This window comes from Protopterus annectens, chromosome 4.part0, assembly GCF_019279795.1.
Source record: "Protopterus annectens isolate FY-2018-M chromosome 4.part0, PAN1.0, whole genome shotgun sequence".
NCBI classification, from domain to species: Eukaryota; Metazoa; Chordata; order Ceratodontiformes; family Protopteridae; genus Protopterus; species Protopterus annectens.
The window spans coordinates 1,876,707,624-1,876,729,654 of NC_056733.1; the positions used below are offsets into that span (position 1 = coordinate 1,876,707,624).

Genomic DNA, 22,031 nt, shown 5'->3' on the forward strand with positions numbered 1-22,031 from the left:
AACGCTCCAGTCGGACCTTCCCGGCAAACAAATGTAAAACAAAATAAAAATAAATAAGTAGTAAAGGTCCAGGAACACTTGCTGGATGGGTGAGACGGGAGGTTCCAGAAGGCCACATATCATGAGACTGCTCAAGAAGAGGATGCCATAGCAGGGAAAAACCATACCTGCTGGGGCCAAATTGGAGATACCAGAATAACTGGCTTTACAAAACTAACCTTTCCAGAAACTTGGTAATAAGGGTAAATGAGGAAAAGGCATAAAGGAGACCTGGGCATCATTTCTAAACTACATCTGTTGGATGTCTTCCTAAGAAAGGAATAAAGAGAAAAGATTTATTTGCATTTTGTGTTGGTTGGGAATGAAAAACAGATTGCTACAAGGCTTCTCCTAGCAATGGACAAGTTCACGCTACCAACTGAGACAACTTGTGTGGCATTCAAAGGCACTGACACAGCCAGACTCTGACAGGGCAAAGAGTGTAAAAGGCCCATTCCTATACACACACACTGCTTCCTAATAAACAAAGCAGGATGGGTTCTTGCTTGCTGATGCACCATGCCACAGCAATGCTCTTCAGTGTAGACAGCACTTGTACCCTGATGGAGAGTCCAGCAATGTCTGCAATGTGAAGAGGATTGCTGCCATTTCCAAAACATTTATGTGCAGACCGGCCCTCTTTATGCAACTACTGAACTATCTGCTCATGAAAATAAATTCCACTCTATAACAGATGTATTAATCATGACAGCCAGAGTATAGATGGAGGTTTGAAAGGGTCTGCCCAGAAAAAATATGGACTATTCCTTGCAGTTGAGAGGGATATGAATAGGAAAGGTTAAAGAGTTAGCCAAAATTATCCAAATTAACTTAGCATCCACTTAAGTATTCTTATATGGTAGTTGGCATGATAAACCTTGCATAATGTGGCTGTTACAATACCAAAGGCCAAAAAGCACCCAGAAAAGTGGGACTCAAAGATATAAAAGGCAATGTTAGACAGGCACAATTCTGTCTTCTAGAGGAAAGGCTCAACAAGACAGTGCAACCAATGAATATGACAGACTACCACACATTTTTGAGTAGGAGTGGGTTGTCTGGCAAGGCAGGAGATTGCATCTTGACAAGGAAATGAAACGGGATAGTGTAGCTTCTGGATATGACAGCCCTCACCCATTTCCCTTTAGCCTTCCACTTTAAAAAGTGGACAGGAAGGCGATCCCCAGCTGCCCCCAATGTGGGACAGTGAGGGAAGGTCTCAGGCAACTGAATTCAGGTCTCAGCTGGGTACAACAGAATCCTTGCTTGTACTGCTGATTTTGTTTACCTCTCTGGCTAAATAGTCATTCTAGAAGTTGCTGTAACCCCTGTGGCCACTTCCTCTGTTAGAGAATTGCTGTTAGCCATAACTGAACCAAAGGTGACAAGAAAGAGCAGCTTTAAACTTTATTACAACAACTAAAACTGTTGGCCATGCAAAGGAGCAAGCATGAACTTACAGAAGGGCACAGGCTGTCCCATGTGGTGACAGCTAATCACATTACCATCTAAGGGGAAGGCTTAGGGCCTTTCATATTAAAATAGTTTTCACTGCCACCACTGTGGCAAAAGCACTACGCTCCCTGATGTTTGTATGACAGCTCCTCTGGACGGATCACACCCAAGTGGATATCAGGGGAACTCCTCACCCTAGGGAGTTAATAGTTTAAAGTAAAATATGGGGTTGCTCAATGTTTGTTGGACAGAGGAAGAGAAATCACAAAGAAATACCTGCATACTGACTTAATGGGGAAGACACAGGAAGCTTTTTCACCTGACTGAGGTCTGTTTCAATTAGGTCAAAGCACGTCTGTTGGCTGGTGGTCTTCTCTGTATTAGCCAAACCAGGATGCCCTGATGTGGAGCCAGCTATCACTAATCATGGTGACCTTGTTTCAAATTAGAAAAGTTTACTTTACCACCAGACCAGAACTCCAGAAAACTAGGTGCTTCTGTGCTACAAAAGGGAAACAATTTTTTGACATTGTTTGTTTAAATTTTGTGAAAAACTGCAGAATCAAGGGACTAATGAGAAAGCATACATGATAGCTTCCCTATCATGAAATGGAAGAGGACTCTTACCAGATAACCTCTTCAATACTCCGCATTTAAGGGGAAGGAATTTGATTATCCTGAGAGGTAAACGGGTCATTTTCCAGAAACCCAAAATATTCAGAGTGCTGTACTTCAAAATATATAAATCTGACAGTTCCTAAATCCTCAGCTCCAGTACAAAAACTGCAGGATTGCCTCAGGGAACCTGCCACAACATTCTCCTTGTCAGGAATCTTAAATGCTGAGATAGAACATTGTTCCTGTCTTACAACTCATTGCCAGATATGCACAGCCTTCTCTGCAACAGATGCATGAGGACATACCCCCCACTTCTTTGTTAATGTGCCACTGGATGAACAGATTTGTCAGACCAAATCAAGAATGGTCTAGGAAGCAGCTTTCACTTCAGTGCCTTTATGGATAGGACTGCACATAGCTCCAGCTAAGATGTAATCCCCCCTTTCCATCAGAACCACTTCCCTTGAACCAAAGAGGAGGAGAGATAAGCTCCCCATGCCTCTAATGAAGCATTCATCATAAGAACTGTGACAGGCTCAGTTGTAAGAAGTACAGATCAACCTTCAAGTTGTCTGGAAATGAACCCCTCTCTAGGGCTCAATGACAAAGGTCACTCAGAAGCAGATGACACACCTTTGTAGCCACTGACTTCTTACTGACTATTAACATCCACATCACAAGTGTGCAAAAATGGCATCATGAAGACCATGGTTAACATGAGGTCTAAATGAAGACCATGGTTAACATGAGGTCTAAATGATGCAGGAGAACCTCAGCTTGGTCCCAACATTCTATGGCTACCAAGGTTATGACAGACATTTCTGCAGACTGGAGCAACCAACAACTGTGTACAGCTCTATACCAATGAAGGCAATTCTCTGATACAGGACAAGAGGGGAACCTCTCCCAGTTTACGGTCAAATAAGGTGGCACAGAGGTGCAATGGGTAGCATTTCTACTTTAATGCAAGAGGTTCTCGGGTTCAGTTCTCAGCTGTGCTGCCTTTTGATTGGAGTCTGCATCCTTCCTAGGTTCACAGGGGTTTTCTCTGTGTGCTTTGTTTTCCTCCCACATTATAAAGAATTGTATTGGGTGTAGTAGGGACTTCAAATTGTACATAGCGTTTGAGTATGTGTGTTTGTAATCAGAAGGAAGACCTGGCAACTTACTTCCATTCCCCAACCCCCCCCCCCCTTGCCTTGAAAACTCTGCAAATAGTCATGTCTGTCTGTGGGGCAACTGTGTGCGTCAACTGTCACCTGTAAGACGAGTGAGACTGCAACTACGGATGTATTAAACACTAGGTACAATACCAAGGACATTTTCAACAGGGCCAACAAAGCCAGGTGTGACAGAGCAAGATGCAGAGGACAGGAAGAAATGGAAACAGTTCATCTGCTGTGGCGACCCCTAATGGGAGCAGCCGAAAGAAGAACAGGAGCCAGTCATCCAAAGAATGAACCCAAGTTCTCTTTTCTCCAAGAACTTGATCACTGTGGCTAGTAACTTGATGAAAAGACCAAAACAGAAGCTCTTTGTACTGAAGGTGGTGCTCACCTGGAGTGAATCAAAGGAATTTTCTAAGCGGTCCTCAGACACTGATGAGCCCAAAAATGCACCTATAATGTCTAGAAACACTAAACATATGTTCTGTGGCAACAAAGTACAGCCATCAAAAAACAATCACCATACAGAACCTGATGCACTATCTGTGCTCATTTAAGTTGCTGAAGTCCAAGATGGATGGAAGCTTACCCATCTCCCCACTGAATCAGGAAGGGGCATGAGTAGAAATTATGGTCTCATTCCAAAGCTGGCACAGCCTCTAAAGTTCTTTTGTGGGACACAGTCTGGGCCCATTTTAAGTGGACACCGTGGAGACAGCATGATCTCTCAACACAGTCTTTTCTTGGGGAGGACCTATGTGCTACAAGCACTGCCCAACTGTGACAATGTCAAGAAGCCATTGGTCTTTGATGATGGTTCTCCAAGCTGAAATTAACCTGAAGTGTCCCCCCCCCCCCCGCCACACACAGAGAGGACCCCAGACAGTCAAGGACTACAACTGTTGAGTCATCTTCCTGGGCAACTCCAGCAGCATTTGCATGAGTTACTCCTCCTGTTAAGAAGCCCTTACTAGTGCCACTACTCTGAGCCTAGACAGAGTATTTCGAGCCCAGATTCAGAGAAAGAGTGGAAACTTTTCCAACACTCATTCTACTAGGGAGAACTAGAACTTGGAGAGGCAAAAAAAGCAACTGAGGGCTTTAAGCCCCACTAAGGCATGGTAGAATGTCTGATAACTGCATGGCTTATAAGGAGTTCTCAGAGACAAATCATGTAGTGGTAAGAAGCTTTATTGGTTCAGAATAGTACTGACAACTACTGAAATTCTAACGCAAATTTGAAAATGGTACACTACAAAGCCTAACAAACATATGAAACAGCACTGCCCAGCTTAGAATGCACTTTATAAAATGTTCTTTCCTGTCACAATTCACATTCTTAAGCTAACAGTAACATCATGTAATTGTTATCTGGTGATGACTTAAACTGTTACATCTCAGAACGTTTTCAAACTTTGAGCAAGTTTCTCACAATCTCACCTGTAATTGTCCTTTACATAAACAATGCTGCATTTAGTATAGAACTTGTAATAAATGCAAGGACAAAATACACTGACTATGTTTGGACTGCTTCTCCTAGGCAAACAATGGTCCATATTATTTCTTTGTCCATAACAAAAGCAGAGCGATGACCTCTTAGCTGAACCTGCAAGTGCAACTGTAGCACAATGATTTTAAAGAAAGTAAATTCTTTCTGGCATAACTTGCTTAGAAATAATTCTCTCAGAACCAAAGTATATTCTCTGGCCTACACTGCTGAGAAATAAAATATGAAATAATTTTACCAGAGAAAATCCATCCTGACATTTATATTTTCATTACTTCTATACATGTTCTTGCCTACTTTGCACAGGGCTTTAGTCTCCTTGTCTGGCGATATAAAGTGACAAAATATTCTGAATCTTGTGCTGGAATGAAGTGGTCACAAAGGTATCTTCTTTAAGACATCAGGTCACACTCTCACTCCAGTCAATTAAGGCTTAATACAGGGTATCCACTTCCTTAAGAGAAGTTACAGAATAGTACAGTTGCACATGCAACTTCCCATAACTGCAGATGATAGAGTGCGGGCACTTTTGCAATCATAACTCGTAGGGATCAATGCTGCTGGCCGAGTCTGACATCTGGTCTGACCTTCTGAGTTGAACACCCTTCCACTGTGGCTGGGCTGACACAACCTTACCTCAGAAATCTACATCTACCTGGTATCTAGCTGGCATGCATCCATGCCATCTTTGGATCTTTCTGAAATGGTACAGCCAAGACCACGTTATGGCCTGCTGGCTTAGCTTTCCTATGGACAGCAGCCTGAGACTAATTGTTTGGGTTCTCTATGGAAGGCTTAAAACTATGAGCAGAGAGAAGCAAGGTACAGTATGGAAGGAGAGTAAGGGTGCAAGGATACCAACCCTAACCCATCAAAATACCATTTCAACAGTGTAGAGTATTGTATGTATACCTTTAAGAAGCTCTCCATGGGCTTGCACAAGTGTATAAATACTGAGCACGTGCAAACCTGACTGCCATTTTGTAGTAAGCTGTTGAGATGTAAGCATGTACTGCTGTGTAGTCTGCCAGTTCATCAGTTTATATTTTGTACTGCTGCTATTCATCCTGATGTGCTTCTATGTAATAAAGCATATAAACGAACTACCCCGCCTGTTCATCTTCACTTGTAAAACAAGACTAGAGATATGGTGTCAAAAGTGGGACCCAGAATCAGGACCAAGAGGCACTCAGTTAATGGTGGAGGAATATAGAGGAATGGATCATTCCCACTGCACTTATAACTCGCAAAAACAGGTCAAAAACGAATTTCAGGTATCAAAGCTTACTTAAATGATTTCTTATTTGCAAAATATAAAACAAAGCACTCAGCTTTAAATGAATTTCTAGTTAAACGAAATGTTTGAAACTGCAACATATTGATAAAAAAATTTCAAATGACTACGGAAAATATTCAAAAACATTTGAATCACAAAATTAATACATACAATAAGGAAAACGACTGTATTTTTGCTATGAGCTAATTTTTCACATTAACTAAAGCTATTAAAGATATCTGGAGTGTACGAAGTGCTCACATGCTTGTGCAGTATCACAATATGGTTATTTTGCAAAATACAGCCATTTTAAAGCACATTTCGCAAAGTATAGTATTTCACAAAGTACAGTATTTCAGAGAGTTTATTGTGCATTTAAATGTTATTCCAAGTACTGGCTGTGTGTGCACATTTGAATATAATTACAAGGACCATATTTGCAGTGTGTTTAAGCATACTTTGTTGGCATGGCAGAAGGATTTTGAAAACCAGGTCCCCTTGTCTTTGATAATAACATTGCTGAGAATTGGAGAGTGCTTGAGCAAGAGTGTGATATTTTCATACAAGCTGCATTTTCTGATAAAGATGTCCATACAAAGGCATTTATTCTGCTTAATTTAGCTGGTTCAGAAGCCACAGAAAGAGTTTGTATGCACCTGCTGTATTTGCAGGGGAGGGGGGAACCACCATATAGTGGTACCGGCTGAATCAAGGGAAGACCCAGAGTGCTTAAAACATAAATTCAGAGAAATGTGTAACCTCCAAACAAATATTACAAAGGAAAGGCGCTGATTTTACACAAGAGGTCAAACGCTAGGGAGAAACTTGTGTGTCACATAATACTGACTTGAGAAACAAAGCTAAAACGAGCAGATTTGGTGCTTAAAGGGATGAGCTGATAAAAGATAGACGTGTGTGGTATTGAAGATGATGCTGTGAGAAAGATTTTGCTTCATGACAGTGATTTAACTTTGAAGGCCACTGGGATTTGCCAGATATACGAGCTTACAGAAAAGCACATAAATATGCTTACAAATGAGAAATGCATGCTTCCAGTATCTTCTAAAGCTAATGTTGATAGTATGCAGCACATGGTTAAGAGAAACAGGCCCAAACACATGGCAGGAACTATTAGCCCTGCAACACTCACTGGTAAACCCTGTACCTTTCTAGCAAATTCAAGAGCATGCACAGTCTCAGTGAAGCACAAGGGTAAGTCAGCAGACCCAAAGCATGTACTCTCACCTAGCCTCAGTCAACTGTCATAACACGTGTCTAAAAGAGAAAAGTGCTTCGCTTTTGGTCAGCAATGAGAGATGTAAAAAGTGGAATCATTCTCAAAGATTTTGTAAATCAAAGGGGCCTCATTTTTTTATTAAAAGGGAACATTTCAAGAGACAAGATGATCAATCAGAAAGTTGAGACCCTACTTTTTATGTTGAGGGTGCCTCTATGGTTAATGAAACAGTCAATGCAGTAGATTTATGGGAAAAGAATGAAGTATTTTGTACTGTCTGATAAATGGAAGACACACAGAGCTCAAAGTTGAAAGAGGTTCAAAGTGCAATGTTATGTCTGCAGAAACATTTGCTAGAGTATGTTCTAGTGAAAAGCTTGAGTTGGTAAAGTGTGCGAAACTTGTTGCTCATGGTGGTGAAGAAATTCAAAGTGAAGGTTCAAGTAGTACTTTTATGTTACTCTGCTGGGAACAGCTATGACTTGCAATTTTATGTGGACAAAAGGCAAGTACAGTCATTATTAGACCTTAGAGAGAGTTTATAAATGGGACTGCTTTCATTTAATAAGTAAGTCCATCATGTTAGTTTGAAAGACCACTATTCTAATTTCACCCAGTCTATTTTCTCTACCTATGCATATCTTTTCGAAGACAAACTAGGCAAACTCCCAGTTTTGTACTCCATGAAGTTAGACCCAGAGGTCAGTCCACTTGTCAGACCAAGCTGGAAAGTTCCAGTAGCTATGCAGAAGAGAGCCAAAGCAGAGCTAGATAAAATGATGCAGCAAGGTGTGATTTGTAGCTGATGAACCTACTGAATTGGCATCTTCTATGCGGTAGCTCATAAGAAAAGCTCAGATAATATCAGAATATGTTACTGATCCACGAGATTTGAATAAAGCACTAAAAAGACCTTATCATCCAATGCGCACAGTCAAAGTTGCAGCTCTTATGCCAAATGCCACTGTTTTTTCTGTCTTAGATGCAGAGAGTTCATTTTGACAAATTTTGCTTTACCGAAAAATCTTCATTGCTAACCACTTTCAGTATTCCTTTTAGCAGGTACAGATTTTTGAGAATGCCATTTGGAATAAATTTTGCCAGTGAAGTCTTCCAGTGTGCAATGGAGCAATTTTTTTTTTCTGGGTATCCGCGTGTTACTATAGTAGATGATGTTCTAGTAGAAGGCAATGGTGAAGCAGAGAACAGAAAGAGCACATGAAGTGAATCTTAAGCTGAATCCTCAGAAGTGCAAATTCAGGCTACGAGAAGTTACTTATGTTGGTCATTTACTTACCAGTTCATGTTTACGACCAGATCCTTCCAAGCAAACAGCAATTCTCAAGATGCCAGCTCCACACAATGTTCAAGCCTTAAAATATTTTCTTGGCATGGTTAACTATCTAGGCAAGTTCATTCCAGACTAGAGCCAACTATCAGCAGTGCTCACAGAGTTGACACGTAAAGATGTATCCTGGTCATGGTTAGGGCAACACCAGTGAGTATTTGATATCCTGAAACAGAGGAATGCCAGTCCACTAACTCTCAAATAACTATGATGCTCACAAACCAGTTACTCTTGCTTCTGATGCTTCAAAATTTGGTCTTGGTGCAGTCATTCTTCAAGAGGCTAGACCAGAAGCCTATGCATCCAGAACTCTAATCTAAACTGAAATGCAGTATGCTCAGATAGAGAGAGAATTCTTGGCAATTATGTCTGGATGTTCAAAGTTCAATGATTTATATTTATGGCAAACCTATCCAGATCAAAACTGACCACCAACCTCTATTCACTATTTTGAAAAAGCCTATGCATATAGCTCCTGCCAGATTGCAACGCATGACATTGAAATTGCAAAAATATAACTTCAATCTTGTTTATACAAACGGCAAACTTCTTTATCTTGCTGATACTTTGTCCGGATTGCAAAGAAATACCACTTTACAGCATGAGAATGAGAAACGTGATTTTGAAGTTATGGAAGTGGCAAATTTTTCTTCCACACATCCTCATGAGATTAGAAGTAACACAGCTTCAGATCCAGTTCTGCAGAAGCTCAACCACTTATCAGTCGGGGATGGCAGTCAAAGCAATCTTGTTTACCTCATGACCTGCAACCTTATTTTCCTTACAGAGATGCCATTTTGTCTGACAATGGTATTTATCATGAAAGGTCTAACAGTGATTGTTCCAAAGTCCATGCAACAAAAGTACATTACTATCTTGGATTGTGACCACCCAGGAACTGATTCTACCAAAAGAAGGGCGAGAGAACTAGTATTTTGGCCTTCTATGTCATGGGATATTGAGAGAGTGCTTTCATCTTGTTCTGTATGTAATAGTACAAAGCCATAGCAAAAGAAAAAAATACTTCACTAAACCGGATTCCTGAACTACCTTGGTCAACATTAGCCATAGACATTTCCAAGTGGAATGGTCAACAATACTTGGTAATACTAGACTTATTCAAATTGGTTCGAGATTGACCTACTTCCTAATCTAGCTTCCAGTACTGTCATTACTAAGATGAAGCGTCATTTTGCAGTCCATGGTAGTCCGCACAAAGTTATTTCTGACAATGATGCACAGTTTACAAGCCAGCAGTTCAGAAGATTTGCTGAAGAGTGGGACTTTACTCATGTTACAAATAGCCCAGAGTATCCGCAGTCAAATGGTTTGGCAGAACATGCAGCTCAAAGTGCAAAAACAATTACTAGAGAAGTCAAAACGAGACAACAGCGATGTTTTCTTGAACCTGTTGAATCTCAGAAATATCCATACTTATAATGCACAGAACAAAACCAATAACTAATATGAACCAGCAATGGAGCTCCAAGAAGCAACCAGAACACACTGAACAACACGAGTTTACCTAGGTTTCGTCTTTAATCCGACTTCATCAGAACACAAGTTAAGAATGATAAAAGTTCTTATATACACCTTAAAAATGACATCATCACCTAATCAACTAAAATTGGTTAACACCCCTGAGTAGGAATTAAGATTAAAAGGCCAGCATACAACAGAAAGAACATAACTAGACATTGTTGCAAACTATGTTACAAACATCAATATATCTAAATTCCCTAAATTCCAGTGTGTTGTATATACAATTCCATTATATTACCACTGGACGTTAGAATAAAAAACAATTACTACATTACCCCAATATATTTTTTAACTTTAAAATAGGCATTATAGAAATACAATCATTGATCCCAGGAGCTTCCTGTGCATTGGTTAACAGCTGCCATCTCATCTCAGCTATATCCAAATGCACATCTAATATCCTACCTAATTTGTCCATTGTAATTTGTTGTAAAACATTAAACTGATGCCCACTATTACTTTCTATATGTCTATACAAGGCATTGGTCTTCTTTCTAAGTCTTATATCCGACTGATGTTCTATAATACGGTCCCTTAATGCCCTGCAGGTCTTTCCTATATAAAAAGCGGGGCATTGTGTGCATGTAGCCACATAAACAACATTTGCTTAATAACAATCAAGGACCAGGAATCCTTACAATAACAATCAAGGACCAGGAATCCTTACAAATATAACTAAATACTTTTAAACCTTTTTGTAATTCGGAATCCAAAAATTTACTTATGAAATAAGTCTTACTGCGTTTTCCGTCGACTATTGGTCTGAATAACAAGTTATTCAATCCCTTATGGATCTTTGGCAATGAGGGGAGTGATCAACTGCCTGATAGTGAGCAAGCATTACATTTTATAACTACTTTTTCATTCGACGCTCCCTTCGTAGTTGACATTATTGTCAACAATTGGAAAATGCTTAGAATAGATCATATAGTTAGTCGAAAGTTAGGGGGAGCGCCTAAGTGTGTATATAGGAAAGGAGTTTCCTTTAAACAACTATTGGAGAAAAGTGATAGTACACAAACATCCACTGGTAGGAACAAAGGTAATTATAAATGTGGTAGATGTAGTGTATGTCACTTAATTAAAGTTACGGGAGCTCGATTCACCTTGGCTGGAATAAATGTTAAAGTAGAAGCCCACTTTGATTGTTATTCAGCAAATGTTGTTTATGTGGCTACATGCACACAATGCCCCGCTTTTTATATAGGAAAGACCTGCAGGGCATTAAGGGACCGTATTATAGAACATCAGTCGGATATAAGATTTAGAAAGAAGACCAATGCCTTGTATAGACATATAGAAAGTAATAGTGGGCATCAGTTTATGTTTAATGTTTTACAACAAATTACAATGGACAAATTAGGTAGGATATTAGATGTGCATTTGGATATAGCTGAGATGAGATGGCAGCTGTTAACCAATGCACAGGAAGCTCCTGGGATCAATGATTGTATTTCTATAATGCCTATTTTAAAGTTAAAAAATATATTGGGGTAATGTAGTAATTGTTTTTTATTCTAACGTCCAGTGGTAATATAATGGAATTGTATATACAACACACTGGAATTTAGGGAATTTAGATATATTGATGTTTGTAACATAGTTTGCAACAATGTCTAGTTATGTTCTTTCTGTTGTATGCTGGCCTTTTAATCTTAATTCCTACTCAGGGGTGTTAACCAATTTTAGTTGATTAGGTGATGATGTCATTTTTAAGGTGTATATAAGAACTTTTATCATTCTTAACTTGTGTTCTGATGAAGTCGGATTAAAGACGAAACCTAGGTAAACTCGTGTTGTTCAGTGTGTTCTGGTTGCTTCTTGGAGCTCAATTGCTGGTTCATATTAGTTATTGAATCTCAGAAATATTCCTAGTGATAAACATCTTGGTTCACCTGCACAGAGACTTCTGTCGAGACAAACCAGAACCACATTACCAATCAGCAGTAATCTACTGGTTCCATGTGTTAAGAACAAATCAATGAACGCCCATCTGTTAAAGAGGTGCTTATTCCCAGAAGTCTTATTATGATAAGTTCAGCAAACAGCTCAATCCATTATGAGAAGGGGAGACAGTGAGGATGCAGAAATAAAAAGGTTTTGATCAGATTGGAGTCATGAAAAGCGTTTGCCCAGAGCAGAGATCGTACATTGTGGAATCACAAGGAGGAGAATTTAGACGGAATCGAAAACATTTGGTCCCAGTATCTGAGCCTATATTGCAGTATCATGCCTGTGAGAAAGACCATCTCAGAGCGAGTTATTCAGCGTTCCAGAGGACATAACAATAAATATCACTGTTCCTGAGAAGAATCCCAAAACTCCTGAAGCAAGCTGTTCACCAATGACTGTCCCTGTTGCTAAATGCAGTTCTAATTGTTACATAACTAGATGAGGTCACATTTCCAGACTGTTCCAGATACACAGCAACTTGGACATGAACATTGTGTTTATTCTTAGCAACTGTATAATTGCATGTCTTATTCAAGTGTCATTTTATTGAGGGCAATTCACTAGAGTGAGAAAATGTAGATCAGTATGCATGTATGCTTTTAAGGATCTTTCCATGGGCTTGCACAAGTGTATAAATACTAAGCACATGAGAGCCCGACTCCCATTTTGTAGTATGCTGTTGAGAGGTAAGCATGTATGTCTATGTAGTCTGTCAGTTAATCAGTTCATTTATATTTTGTACTGCTGCTACTCATCCTGATGTGTTTCTATGTAATAAAGCATAAAATAAACTACCCTGTCTGTTCGTCTTCATTTGTAAAACAAAATGAGTGACAAATAGGGAGAAGGAGGGAGTGAGATAGAACATGATCATGTTTGTAGTCTTAATATCTACAATTACAGCAAACTGCCTACACAACTGCATTAAGCTTTTCATGCGTCACTGCTGCAGTCATAATTTAATAGAACTTTCCCAAAGTCTTTCCGATCTGAAGTTAAGTGGTTCATTCATGACTCTACGGATATGGGAGATACTTTTAAGGAAGCTGTAGTAAAATCCGGCCCAAACCCTAGAAATCACATCCAACACTGAGAAAGCATGAAGAGAGGATGATATGCCCGCTTTTAGAATGTACTGGGTACTAACCCCTTTCAGGAAGAGCAGTAGTTGCAGTGCCACTTATTAAATGGGGTCTTATATATATATATATATAAGGTCCTACTATGAGTTTTATGATGAACACTAACACAATGTGACAGAGTATGCTAGGAGCATAATGGAACAGTGCTCCAACCACAGCTCATGATACTGAAGTTTAATTAGTGGCTCAAGCACTTGGTAGTTGAGGCAGGAAAGGTTGGACATGCCTTGCTGGATACATGCCTTCTGTATGTACCGTTGTAGGAGGGATGAAGCACAGGAGAGACACTGTGGGTGGATTTTTGGCCCACCAAACCAATTTATGGGGCAGTTCTCATTTGCATGCGGTCAGGAGTGCCCACTTGCATGGGGAGAGCGTTATGGGCCCCAAATGTAGTTCATTCTTCACCAATTGGATGGGATTAGGTTAATTCAAAAAGCTCTCACTGCCAGTGTGCAGTGAGGTAACAAACATCTTAATGTCTGCTAGACTATGCTCTTGCCCAGGCAGCAGACACCTCTAGGGAATGAATGGGCCAAGTCCAACTGGCGAGTCTTGGTGGTTGGCATGGTGTATATGGGGGGGGGGGGGTGCATATAAGAAAAAAAGGTTAATGCAGTGTGATAGCCACTTCAAAATGGTTTGTCTTGCCACTGGTAATCCTTTCTTGCTGTATGCAAAAGAGAAACAGCTGATCTGCTTTTCTGAAAGCTTTTAGTTCTGTCTAGGTTAAATTTCAACTGTCTATACACATCTTGGACAAGCAGAATCATTACTGCTTGTTTTGGGGATTAGGTAAGAAGACTGGAAGTTGAGCAGTCTAGTTCAGTACTACTTTTGTGATAACTATTGGTATAAAGGAGAGGTTAAGTACAAGAGTGTCATTCTTTGTTCATGGAACTGAAAAAAACAGTTCTTTGCATGAGGGTTTGTAGCTCAAAGACTGCCTTAGTGGGCTTGGCAGCTACAAGAAAAACTGTATCCCAAACAAAGAATTTTAAAGATGCAGAAACAGTGGCTACAAAAGGTTGTACATTCATTTTTTCCCCCAGTACAAATTCAAATCGCAAGATGTGGCCACTCTCCTTCTGGGAGACTTCATGTAGAGTATGGCCTTTAGAAATTGTTTTGGGGGGGGGGGGGCTAGATGCTGGGGGGGGGTCTGCAGGCAAACATGCAGAAACAGCCAAGAGAATCACCTTCAGAGAGGTACAAAAGAAGAGCTTTGGCAAATACCAGAAAAAGACCTTGCCACATCTGTTTCCTTTAGGTGATGGTTCCTCCTTTGGCATTACAGGAATAATATTTTCCATTTAGCTGGAGAAGACTTCCTTATACTTTCTTCTAGACTCTCTCATAATTTTTGGCCCTCAGAAAAAAAAAAGGTCGTCAAAGTGTACTAAAATCGTATCTTCCAAGCTGCTAGTCTGAGCGTGGAAACGTTGGTAAATATTGAGGACCCACTGTACTGTCAAGTGGTTCACACAGAGGAAACCTATACTGTTTCTCCCTTGCCACCTGAAACAGGTAGGAGAACCAGTGATACCTGGACCAGGAGGAGATCCTGATACTTTATGGGCTTTCCTCCATCTTCTGAACTACAGCGGGGAGAAACGGTATGAGAAGAGGAGCATAAAGAAAAGGCCAGTCCAATCCAGAGGGAAGCTGTACACTGTTTAAGCATGCGTGGAGCTTTGGAGCAGAGATGCAAAGAGTTGTCTGTTTCGGAGGTCTAAAAATGATCATCTACTTGCAATGTTCTGCTTAAGTGATCTGCCAAGGAGTTTTCTTGAACTGATGAACAGCATACCTTCAGAAGCAAACTGCATTCCAGAGCCTTTCCCAAAGCCTACATGACTGGCCTGCAGAGGTGGTAAAGGTTATGTTTCCATTGTTTGTTGCTATACAACATGACTGTGGTGCTGTCTGCAGACAATATTACATGACTGTGGTGTTGACTTCAGGGTCTCAAATCGCCAGACTACTGAAGATTCTAAGAGTCTGAACTACTGCCATGATTGCTTTTAAGCTTATCAGAAGCTTTGCTTACCTGGCATTCTAGATGAAGTGCCTTTACACCTTGGAAGTCCAGGGTATGTGGTCCTCGTCCTATGTCTAAGGCATCTGTTGTCAAGCTTTGGTTTGAAGTGGGAGTCTGAATGGCATGCTCTTGATCTTTCTGATGTGATATAGCCACCATTAGTCTCTCCTCATAAAAGGGTAGTACTGGGATGAGGGAACGAGTCTACTGGTCTTGGGGATTCTTTAGGTACCAGTTAAATCTACTCATGTAGCCTGGCTAGAACTCAAGAGTATGATGGATGTGATATAGTCCAGAATATTCTAAAACCCCCTGGTTGTCAACATAGATTTCCCCTAGCACGTCCTGAAAAAAACAGACAAAAATGAACCTCAACTTTTCCTGCGATAGGTACACCACTGTTAAGCTACTGCCTACGACAGATCACCATTCTGGCTTGGCATAAGTTCAGCTTTTGTTTAATGAAAGAAAAAACAGCTGCCATCTGCATCCCTGCCAAAGATTTTGGCTGAATCAGGCAGTCTTTGCACAGTGCAACAACTGGTACCAGACACTTTCTATAAACACTAAGTGGAGTAGTCACACCAAAGGGCAAGGAGTTAGACTGCCAATGGTGACACCCCCAACTACAAACCTCAGGTGCTGTTGTCTCATTATTAGATTATGATGTGGAAGTAGGCATTCTTGAGATCCGATGTCCACAGCCGGAGACTCCCCATTGGGTGGTTGGACCAACCAACTTTCTTCAGAGATATCCTTTTTTGTGGCAGTGACAACCACAGTAGCATCAACCACTGGATACGTATTCCAAAGGGGTCTGTCTTTAGGAGGGGACAAAATCCTATCTGGTTTCCTAGGGACTGTTTCCACCACAATGGGTTCCCTCAAAGCCATCCATGATAACAGGTCTACAAGGGCATCCAGAGTGAGGACCACCCAGGACATGGATGGGCACATGCCAGTGGCCTCCAAAAAAGCAGACTCCTCTGGGGAACAGGACTCCAATAGTCCATCCCCCAGTGCTGATGCTGTTTCAATAATTCCAAAAGATCACTGAAAGAGGCATCACAGGGAGGATTTGGGAGCCCTTCTGTTCACTGAAGTCAGTGTCCTCTGTGAGGAATTCTTTAGGGGAATCCACATGCTTCCTCTTGCTGCTGTTCTTACTGTGTTGTCTCCAACCAAAGTGTTGGGAGGACACCCAGAAGAAACCGGAAGCCCTGAATTGCGGGAAACCTGGGGACCTAAGGGCAAAAGAGCTGGTGCAAATCCACAGACCCAGAAGAATGGGATCCGATGCTGCTGCAACATTCCTCCCTGAGTGGGAGAAGATCCTCTATACAGCATCAAAAGCTGAAGTGGCTGACCAGACCTGGAACTCCTTGAATCCAAGAAGCAGAGAGAAGTGCCAGTATCTGGTGCTGACCTGACAACCTCCAATGTGGAGACCACAGACAAAAATGCCAAATCTCCCAGGTGCAGGGAAACCGCCAAAATACACAGCTGTCCTTTACCTCAGAGCCCAGACTAGAAACCTTGGCTACAAGACAAACTCAGCTCCACAAAGCCAGAGTAGAGAATGTAAAAAGGTTGGCGCCTGAAGCAGCCAAGTTACCTGAAGTAACCTCATAAAGACAGCACAGCTGGACACAAACCACAGATTCAAAGGGATTGGAGAAAAACAGCAGTTGGAGCAAAAACCTCTGACAATGGGACAGAGGAGGCTGGGAGGATTCCTAGTTGTATATGGGCCTGCAAAAAGGATCACATCAGCTGTTCTAAGTCAGACAGTTTCATGCTCCCAGCTGATGTGGCGGACCAGGCAGAAGATGCCACTGCCACAGATAGCAACTTAGAACACTTCCTTCTTTGGGTTAGATCCTAGAAACGGATATGAGCAGGGAAAGCCCAGATCCGTTGCAGAGAAGAGGATGACTCTGGAGAAAATTCTACTAGTGTAATGGATGAGAAAGGGTATGCAACTTGAATCAAAGCTGGGGACGAGAATGGGTATGCAACCTGACCACCAAAGCTGGAGTCTCCTTGGCTAGGAAGGGACTGGGAGTGCTGATAAAAAAAGACATGGGTGTTTGACACCAGCAGAACAGGTGCTTGGAACTGAAAAGGCAGAGTCAGACCTAAAGGAGTCAGTACTGGAGGCAGAGAAGGTCAGTGAATCTTTGACTCTGGCTGATCTTTAGCAGATGAGGAGGACTGTTTGTGTTCCCCTTGATCCTTGGGAGTGGGACTTCGGGTCTCTGTCCCTGAACCACTCTTTTTCCCTCCTCTTGGAAATCCTACTGGGAAGATGATGTGGTTGCAGAAGTTGGGAGCATCCCTTTTAACATAACACTGACAGTTCAAGACCCAAATGCCGCACAGACTGAACAGTCCATCTTAAATGGGCAGCACCCAGACAACAGCTACAATGTTAGCATGCATCACGTGGAAGCACTTTGTCAGCAAGCTACACATTTCTTAAATCCAAACTTTTCCTTTTCCAAACCTAGCACCTACAGTAAAAGTACTAAACACAATCAAAACATACACTGAGCAACAACAGTAACAAAATCAATCCAAAACACAAAATGAACCAGTGATACCCGACCAATTCCAAACAAGATGCAAAACTCTATTTACTGGTAAAAGAACGGTGTCAGGTCCCACAAAGTCACACCAAGGCTGGGTCAAAGAACACACTTCCTTTAATATTAACTTCTGGTTGAGTGCTTTCATCTACATACAGTAGACTTCATCAGAACACCATGTCCTAATACATTACTGTTTAAATAGTAACAGCCTTCCAATCACATCCCAGCATCGATTAACCTCATTAATGTTCAAAAATTCTAAAATCAATTAACCATACAAATTAACTTGATTAGTAAAATTTAAAGTTAAAACCTATTTAAATCACATAAGTAACATTTCATATGATGAAATGTATAAATACAATAATACAATACAGTTATAAAAAGTCTATAAAAATGTATATAACAATACATAAAAATGTATATACAAACAAAAATAAAAAATCTCAGTGTGAAACAGTGAAAATATCTATATTACCTAACTAAACATGTTTCTGTATTGCAGAAAATAGCTGCTGTTGCAATATATGAATATTACATTTTTAAAAAGTTAAAAAATCTTTTTTATATATAAAAGGAAAAGAACCAGATCAGGAACATAAGGGTTTGGTGGAAATACATTCAAAACATACACTGAGCAACAGTAACAAAATCAAGCAACCTAACACTACAAAAAGCAGACGCAATCTAAATATCTACATACAAATATACATTTATAACTGTACCCAACAGTATGAAAAAAAATACACATACTTTTTTCTGAGAAGGAAAGAAAGGTTAGGAATGCCCAGAAAGAAAGAACCACTCAGACAAACAATTCCCTAATACCCAACTCTTACAACAAACTAAAACACACACACTGGACTATGGTAGAGGATATATACCAACAGACTACAGCTATCACTTAAATAGGATACAAAAGCAGGGCTTGAAGGACCACAATGCACTCTTGCTGGCTGCACTCTTGCGCTCTGGGGAAAGAAGGGAAGAGCAGGGTATTATGGTTAGAGGAGGCAGACCTCTCAGCTGAAAACTCTGGAATGCTCAGTGTCAGATCAGAATCAGATCTGATGACTCTCAGTTTACAATCCTACAAACAGTGTCAGTTCACTTGATGAACCAGCATGGCGCATACGGTGTGGGCATGTAGCTAGTATAACAAATTAAATTGGTCAAATATTGTACTAAAGGTATAAGTCACTAAAATACTCCCGCAATCTAACACAGCAAACATCTGGTGTGTAGATATAATATAATCCCTGCAGCATTTGCTTACTTGTCACAAACCTAAGGTGGAGACTTTGGTTGTTCAGGATGCCTGGTAACACTCGGCACACTCTTGGAGAGTGCTGCCCTACAATGATGAAAAACAATGTTGAAAAAAAGTGAATATATTATAAACAAATCACAACTGTCTTGTCTTACAAAAAGGGAAGCCAGCAAGAATGACGGCAAATGCATTTCAATACGGCTTCCAAGCTTTTGTAAGCATCGCTTATTAACTTCAGTAATTATATAAAAAATTGAACACAAGGGATAAAGACATTCACTTACCCATCTTCATTACCAATTGCCAAGACTTTGCCATCTGGTTTCCAATTGAACTCACTTCGTAAAGGTAGCTTGTACTATGAATGAAATATGAAGAACTGTTCAGTATCCAGCATGATGTCTCTATAAAACCACTGACAATTTTGCAGCAAAAAGATAAGTAAAAGTAATAATGTGCCTCGAGTTCAAAGCACACACTATCTTTAAATTCCTATTTGTGTGCGTGCGCGTGTGTATTACAACTTAGCAATGACAAACAAGTACATGGATGGAAATATACCTTTTAAGTGATGCCTAATATCTACACAAGTGGTGTCAATTAAAATTATGTGCACACCTATAATGCTTCATTTTCAGGAAAATGTTTCATCCCACACCTCTTCTATAAAAAATGCAAGTCCAAATCAATTTAGGAAACAATTGCTATGAAAACAGCAAGCGCATAATTCTTAGAATAGTTTTTACCTAAGTTGTGGAAAACACAACTCTACACAGTTAATTTTATGCAGGGAGTCTCAGCATACAATACAGTACAATCTAGCATAATTTTACCACATGCTACTCAGCACATTTCTAAGTAAGGTCATCATATCCTCTTTTCATCTAGGCAATATATCACTCCAGCACGTTTTAATTATTATGCTGATCACTAACTTAACACACAACCCGCATCACATTATCAAGTAGAAATGCAGTATGTCAACACAAAAAACACAAGTCATGTACCAGTGGGTCAGCTTTTCAAAAGAACTTATGCAAACAAAACAGCATCATCATGATGAAAGCCATATACTACACTGTGCACTACACAATATGAAATTCAAGGCAACGGAATCTTGCAATGGTTTACACCTTCCAGTACCCATCTTCACTCCGCACCTGCTCCTGAGGAGGGCTAGGCCGGTCAAGCCTGGGGTGAATTTGTGAGTATACATCAAATCATCTAGGCCCTGTCTGAAGGATGACAGTGTATCCACTCTACTTAATTTGCAAAAGGAGTCTGTTTCAGAGGTGAGAGGGGTACTGCATGATGAACTCTCTCTCTCCATCATGTTTTATTCTAAAAGTGAAGACTTTGTTCCTTGGTTCTGGGAATATGTGACTTGTGAATATGCCAGAGATCCATGACCACCAGTTCCTAATAGTATTGATCGCTGACCAGGAGTCTATAAGATACTGTTTTTAAGCCAGTGATGATTTTCATGAGGAAACTCTGGGGTCTTTCTACTTGTTTGATATGGCTACTGAGGTATATTGGGGGCATTACATTTAATAGTCAGCCTAATTAATGCAGAGTATAAGGAGACAGTAGATTCTCTAGATCTGGATAGTATTTCCTTGGCAATTAGCTACTCTGAGCAGGAGGACTTCTGACTACTCTCAAAGGACAGGGAATTATTAACCCAAGTTCAGAGGTCCCTAGCAACATCCTCGTTTTGAAGCATGGTATTGTCTATGGTAGGGAAGGGGGGGGGGTTGCCTATCAAATTAGGCTGTATTACAGACTTTTGTATTTTACTTGAACCCATTTTTAGTATAAAAGGTGTTGATGAGCGTAAGTTCTTGCTGACTTGACAATGACATCCAGGTTGTAGTCATCTACAAACTTGGTTAGCCAGAGGTCTTTGTTGAGGGCCTGGAGATGAGAAACGTAAACACCAAAACAAGAGTGGCCCTAGCGCACAATCCTGTGTGACATCACTACTCACTTTCATACTCTCTGAGGCACCTACAACCCTCATTGACAGGGTTGTCTTTTAGCCAATCTACTAGCTATAGTACCACATTAGACCTATTTGTAATCTATTAAGCTTACGAACTGTGCTAGCATTGGGGATGGTGTCAAATGCCTTGGCTAAGTCAGGGTATGCAGTGTGGACAGCATGGCTGCTCTCAAAGAGGTTAACCAAATTCATTAGACATGATCTATCCTTAAAGCCAAAACTGCTGTGGGTTTAAGTCCAATACTAAAAATCTCAGACTATCAAGTCAGTCATACGACCCTTGCCTTTGGACATGAAACTCAAGACTTATGGGCCTATAATTTCTGGGGTGAATGGAAGTGTAGCCCCTAGACAGTCTCATCACTACTGCTTTCCAGCAAACTTCAGGGACAAAGTTTGTGGCCAAGTCAGCTCAAGTAGTTTATGGATTGGATCTCCCAGGATGCGTTTAGTATGGTTTACAGCCAGGTATACTATCAGGTCAGTCCTGATAGGACATAGAAGTATTTTTGGTCTTGGAAAGAGCAGTCAATACATGTCTTTAGTGATGACAGAGGCTTGACATATTCGGGGATAAGAGCACTTTGGAGACTCGTCGCAGCAGTAAAATGTTTGCTGGTACATTGGCAATGTCTACAGAGTCAGAGTAGGTGGTGTATCTTGAATAAGTTCACAGCAATGCTGGTCATTATTTCTTAGCTTTTCAACATAAAGGATTTATAATTGTCTTTAGTTTCAGATGCTAACCTAAGTTCGTAGGTTGCTTTAATGGACCTAAAAGTATTTTCAGTTTTTATTCATATTTTATTCATAACCCAAACACAGCAGATGCACAAGCCAG

The 22,031-nt window shown here is 40.5% G+C and overlaps 1 protein-coding gene across 3 annotated transcripts in view; it reads right to left on the minus strand.

Annotated features, from left to right (window-relative positions):
* The window catches only part of GEMIN5 (gem nuclear organelle associated protein 5), a 1,677,795-nt gene that overhangs the window by 1,310,020 nt on the left and 345,744 nt on the right, over positions 1-22,031 (minus strand). For all 3 annotated transcript variants that reach the window (XM_044069545.1, XM_044069544.1, XM_044069546.1), the window contains one exon: positions 19,470-19,543. In XM_044069545.1, coding sequence (XP_043925480.1) covers positions 19,470-19,543 — 74 coding nt within the window. The remainder of the gene's footprint in view (positions 1-19,469; positions 19,544-22,031) is intronic.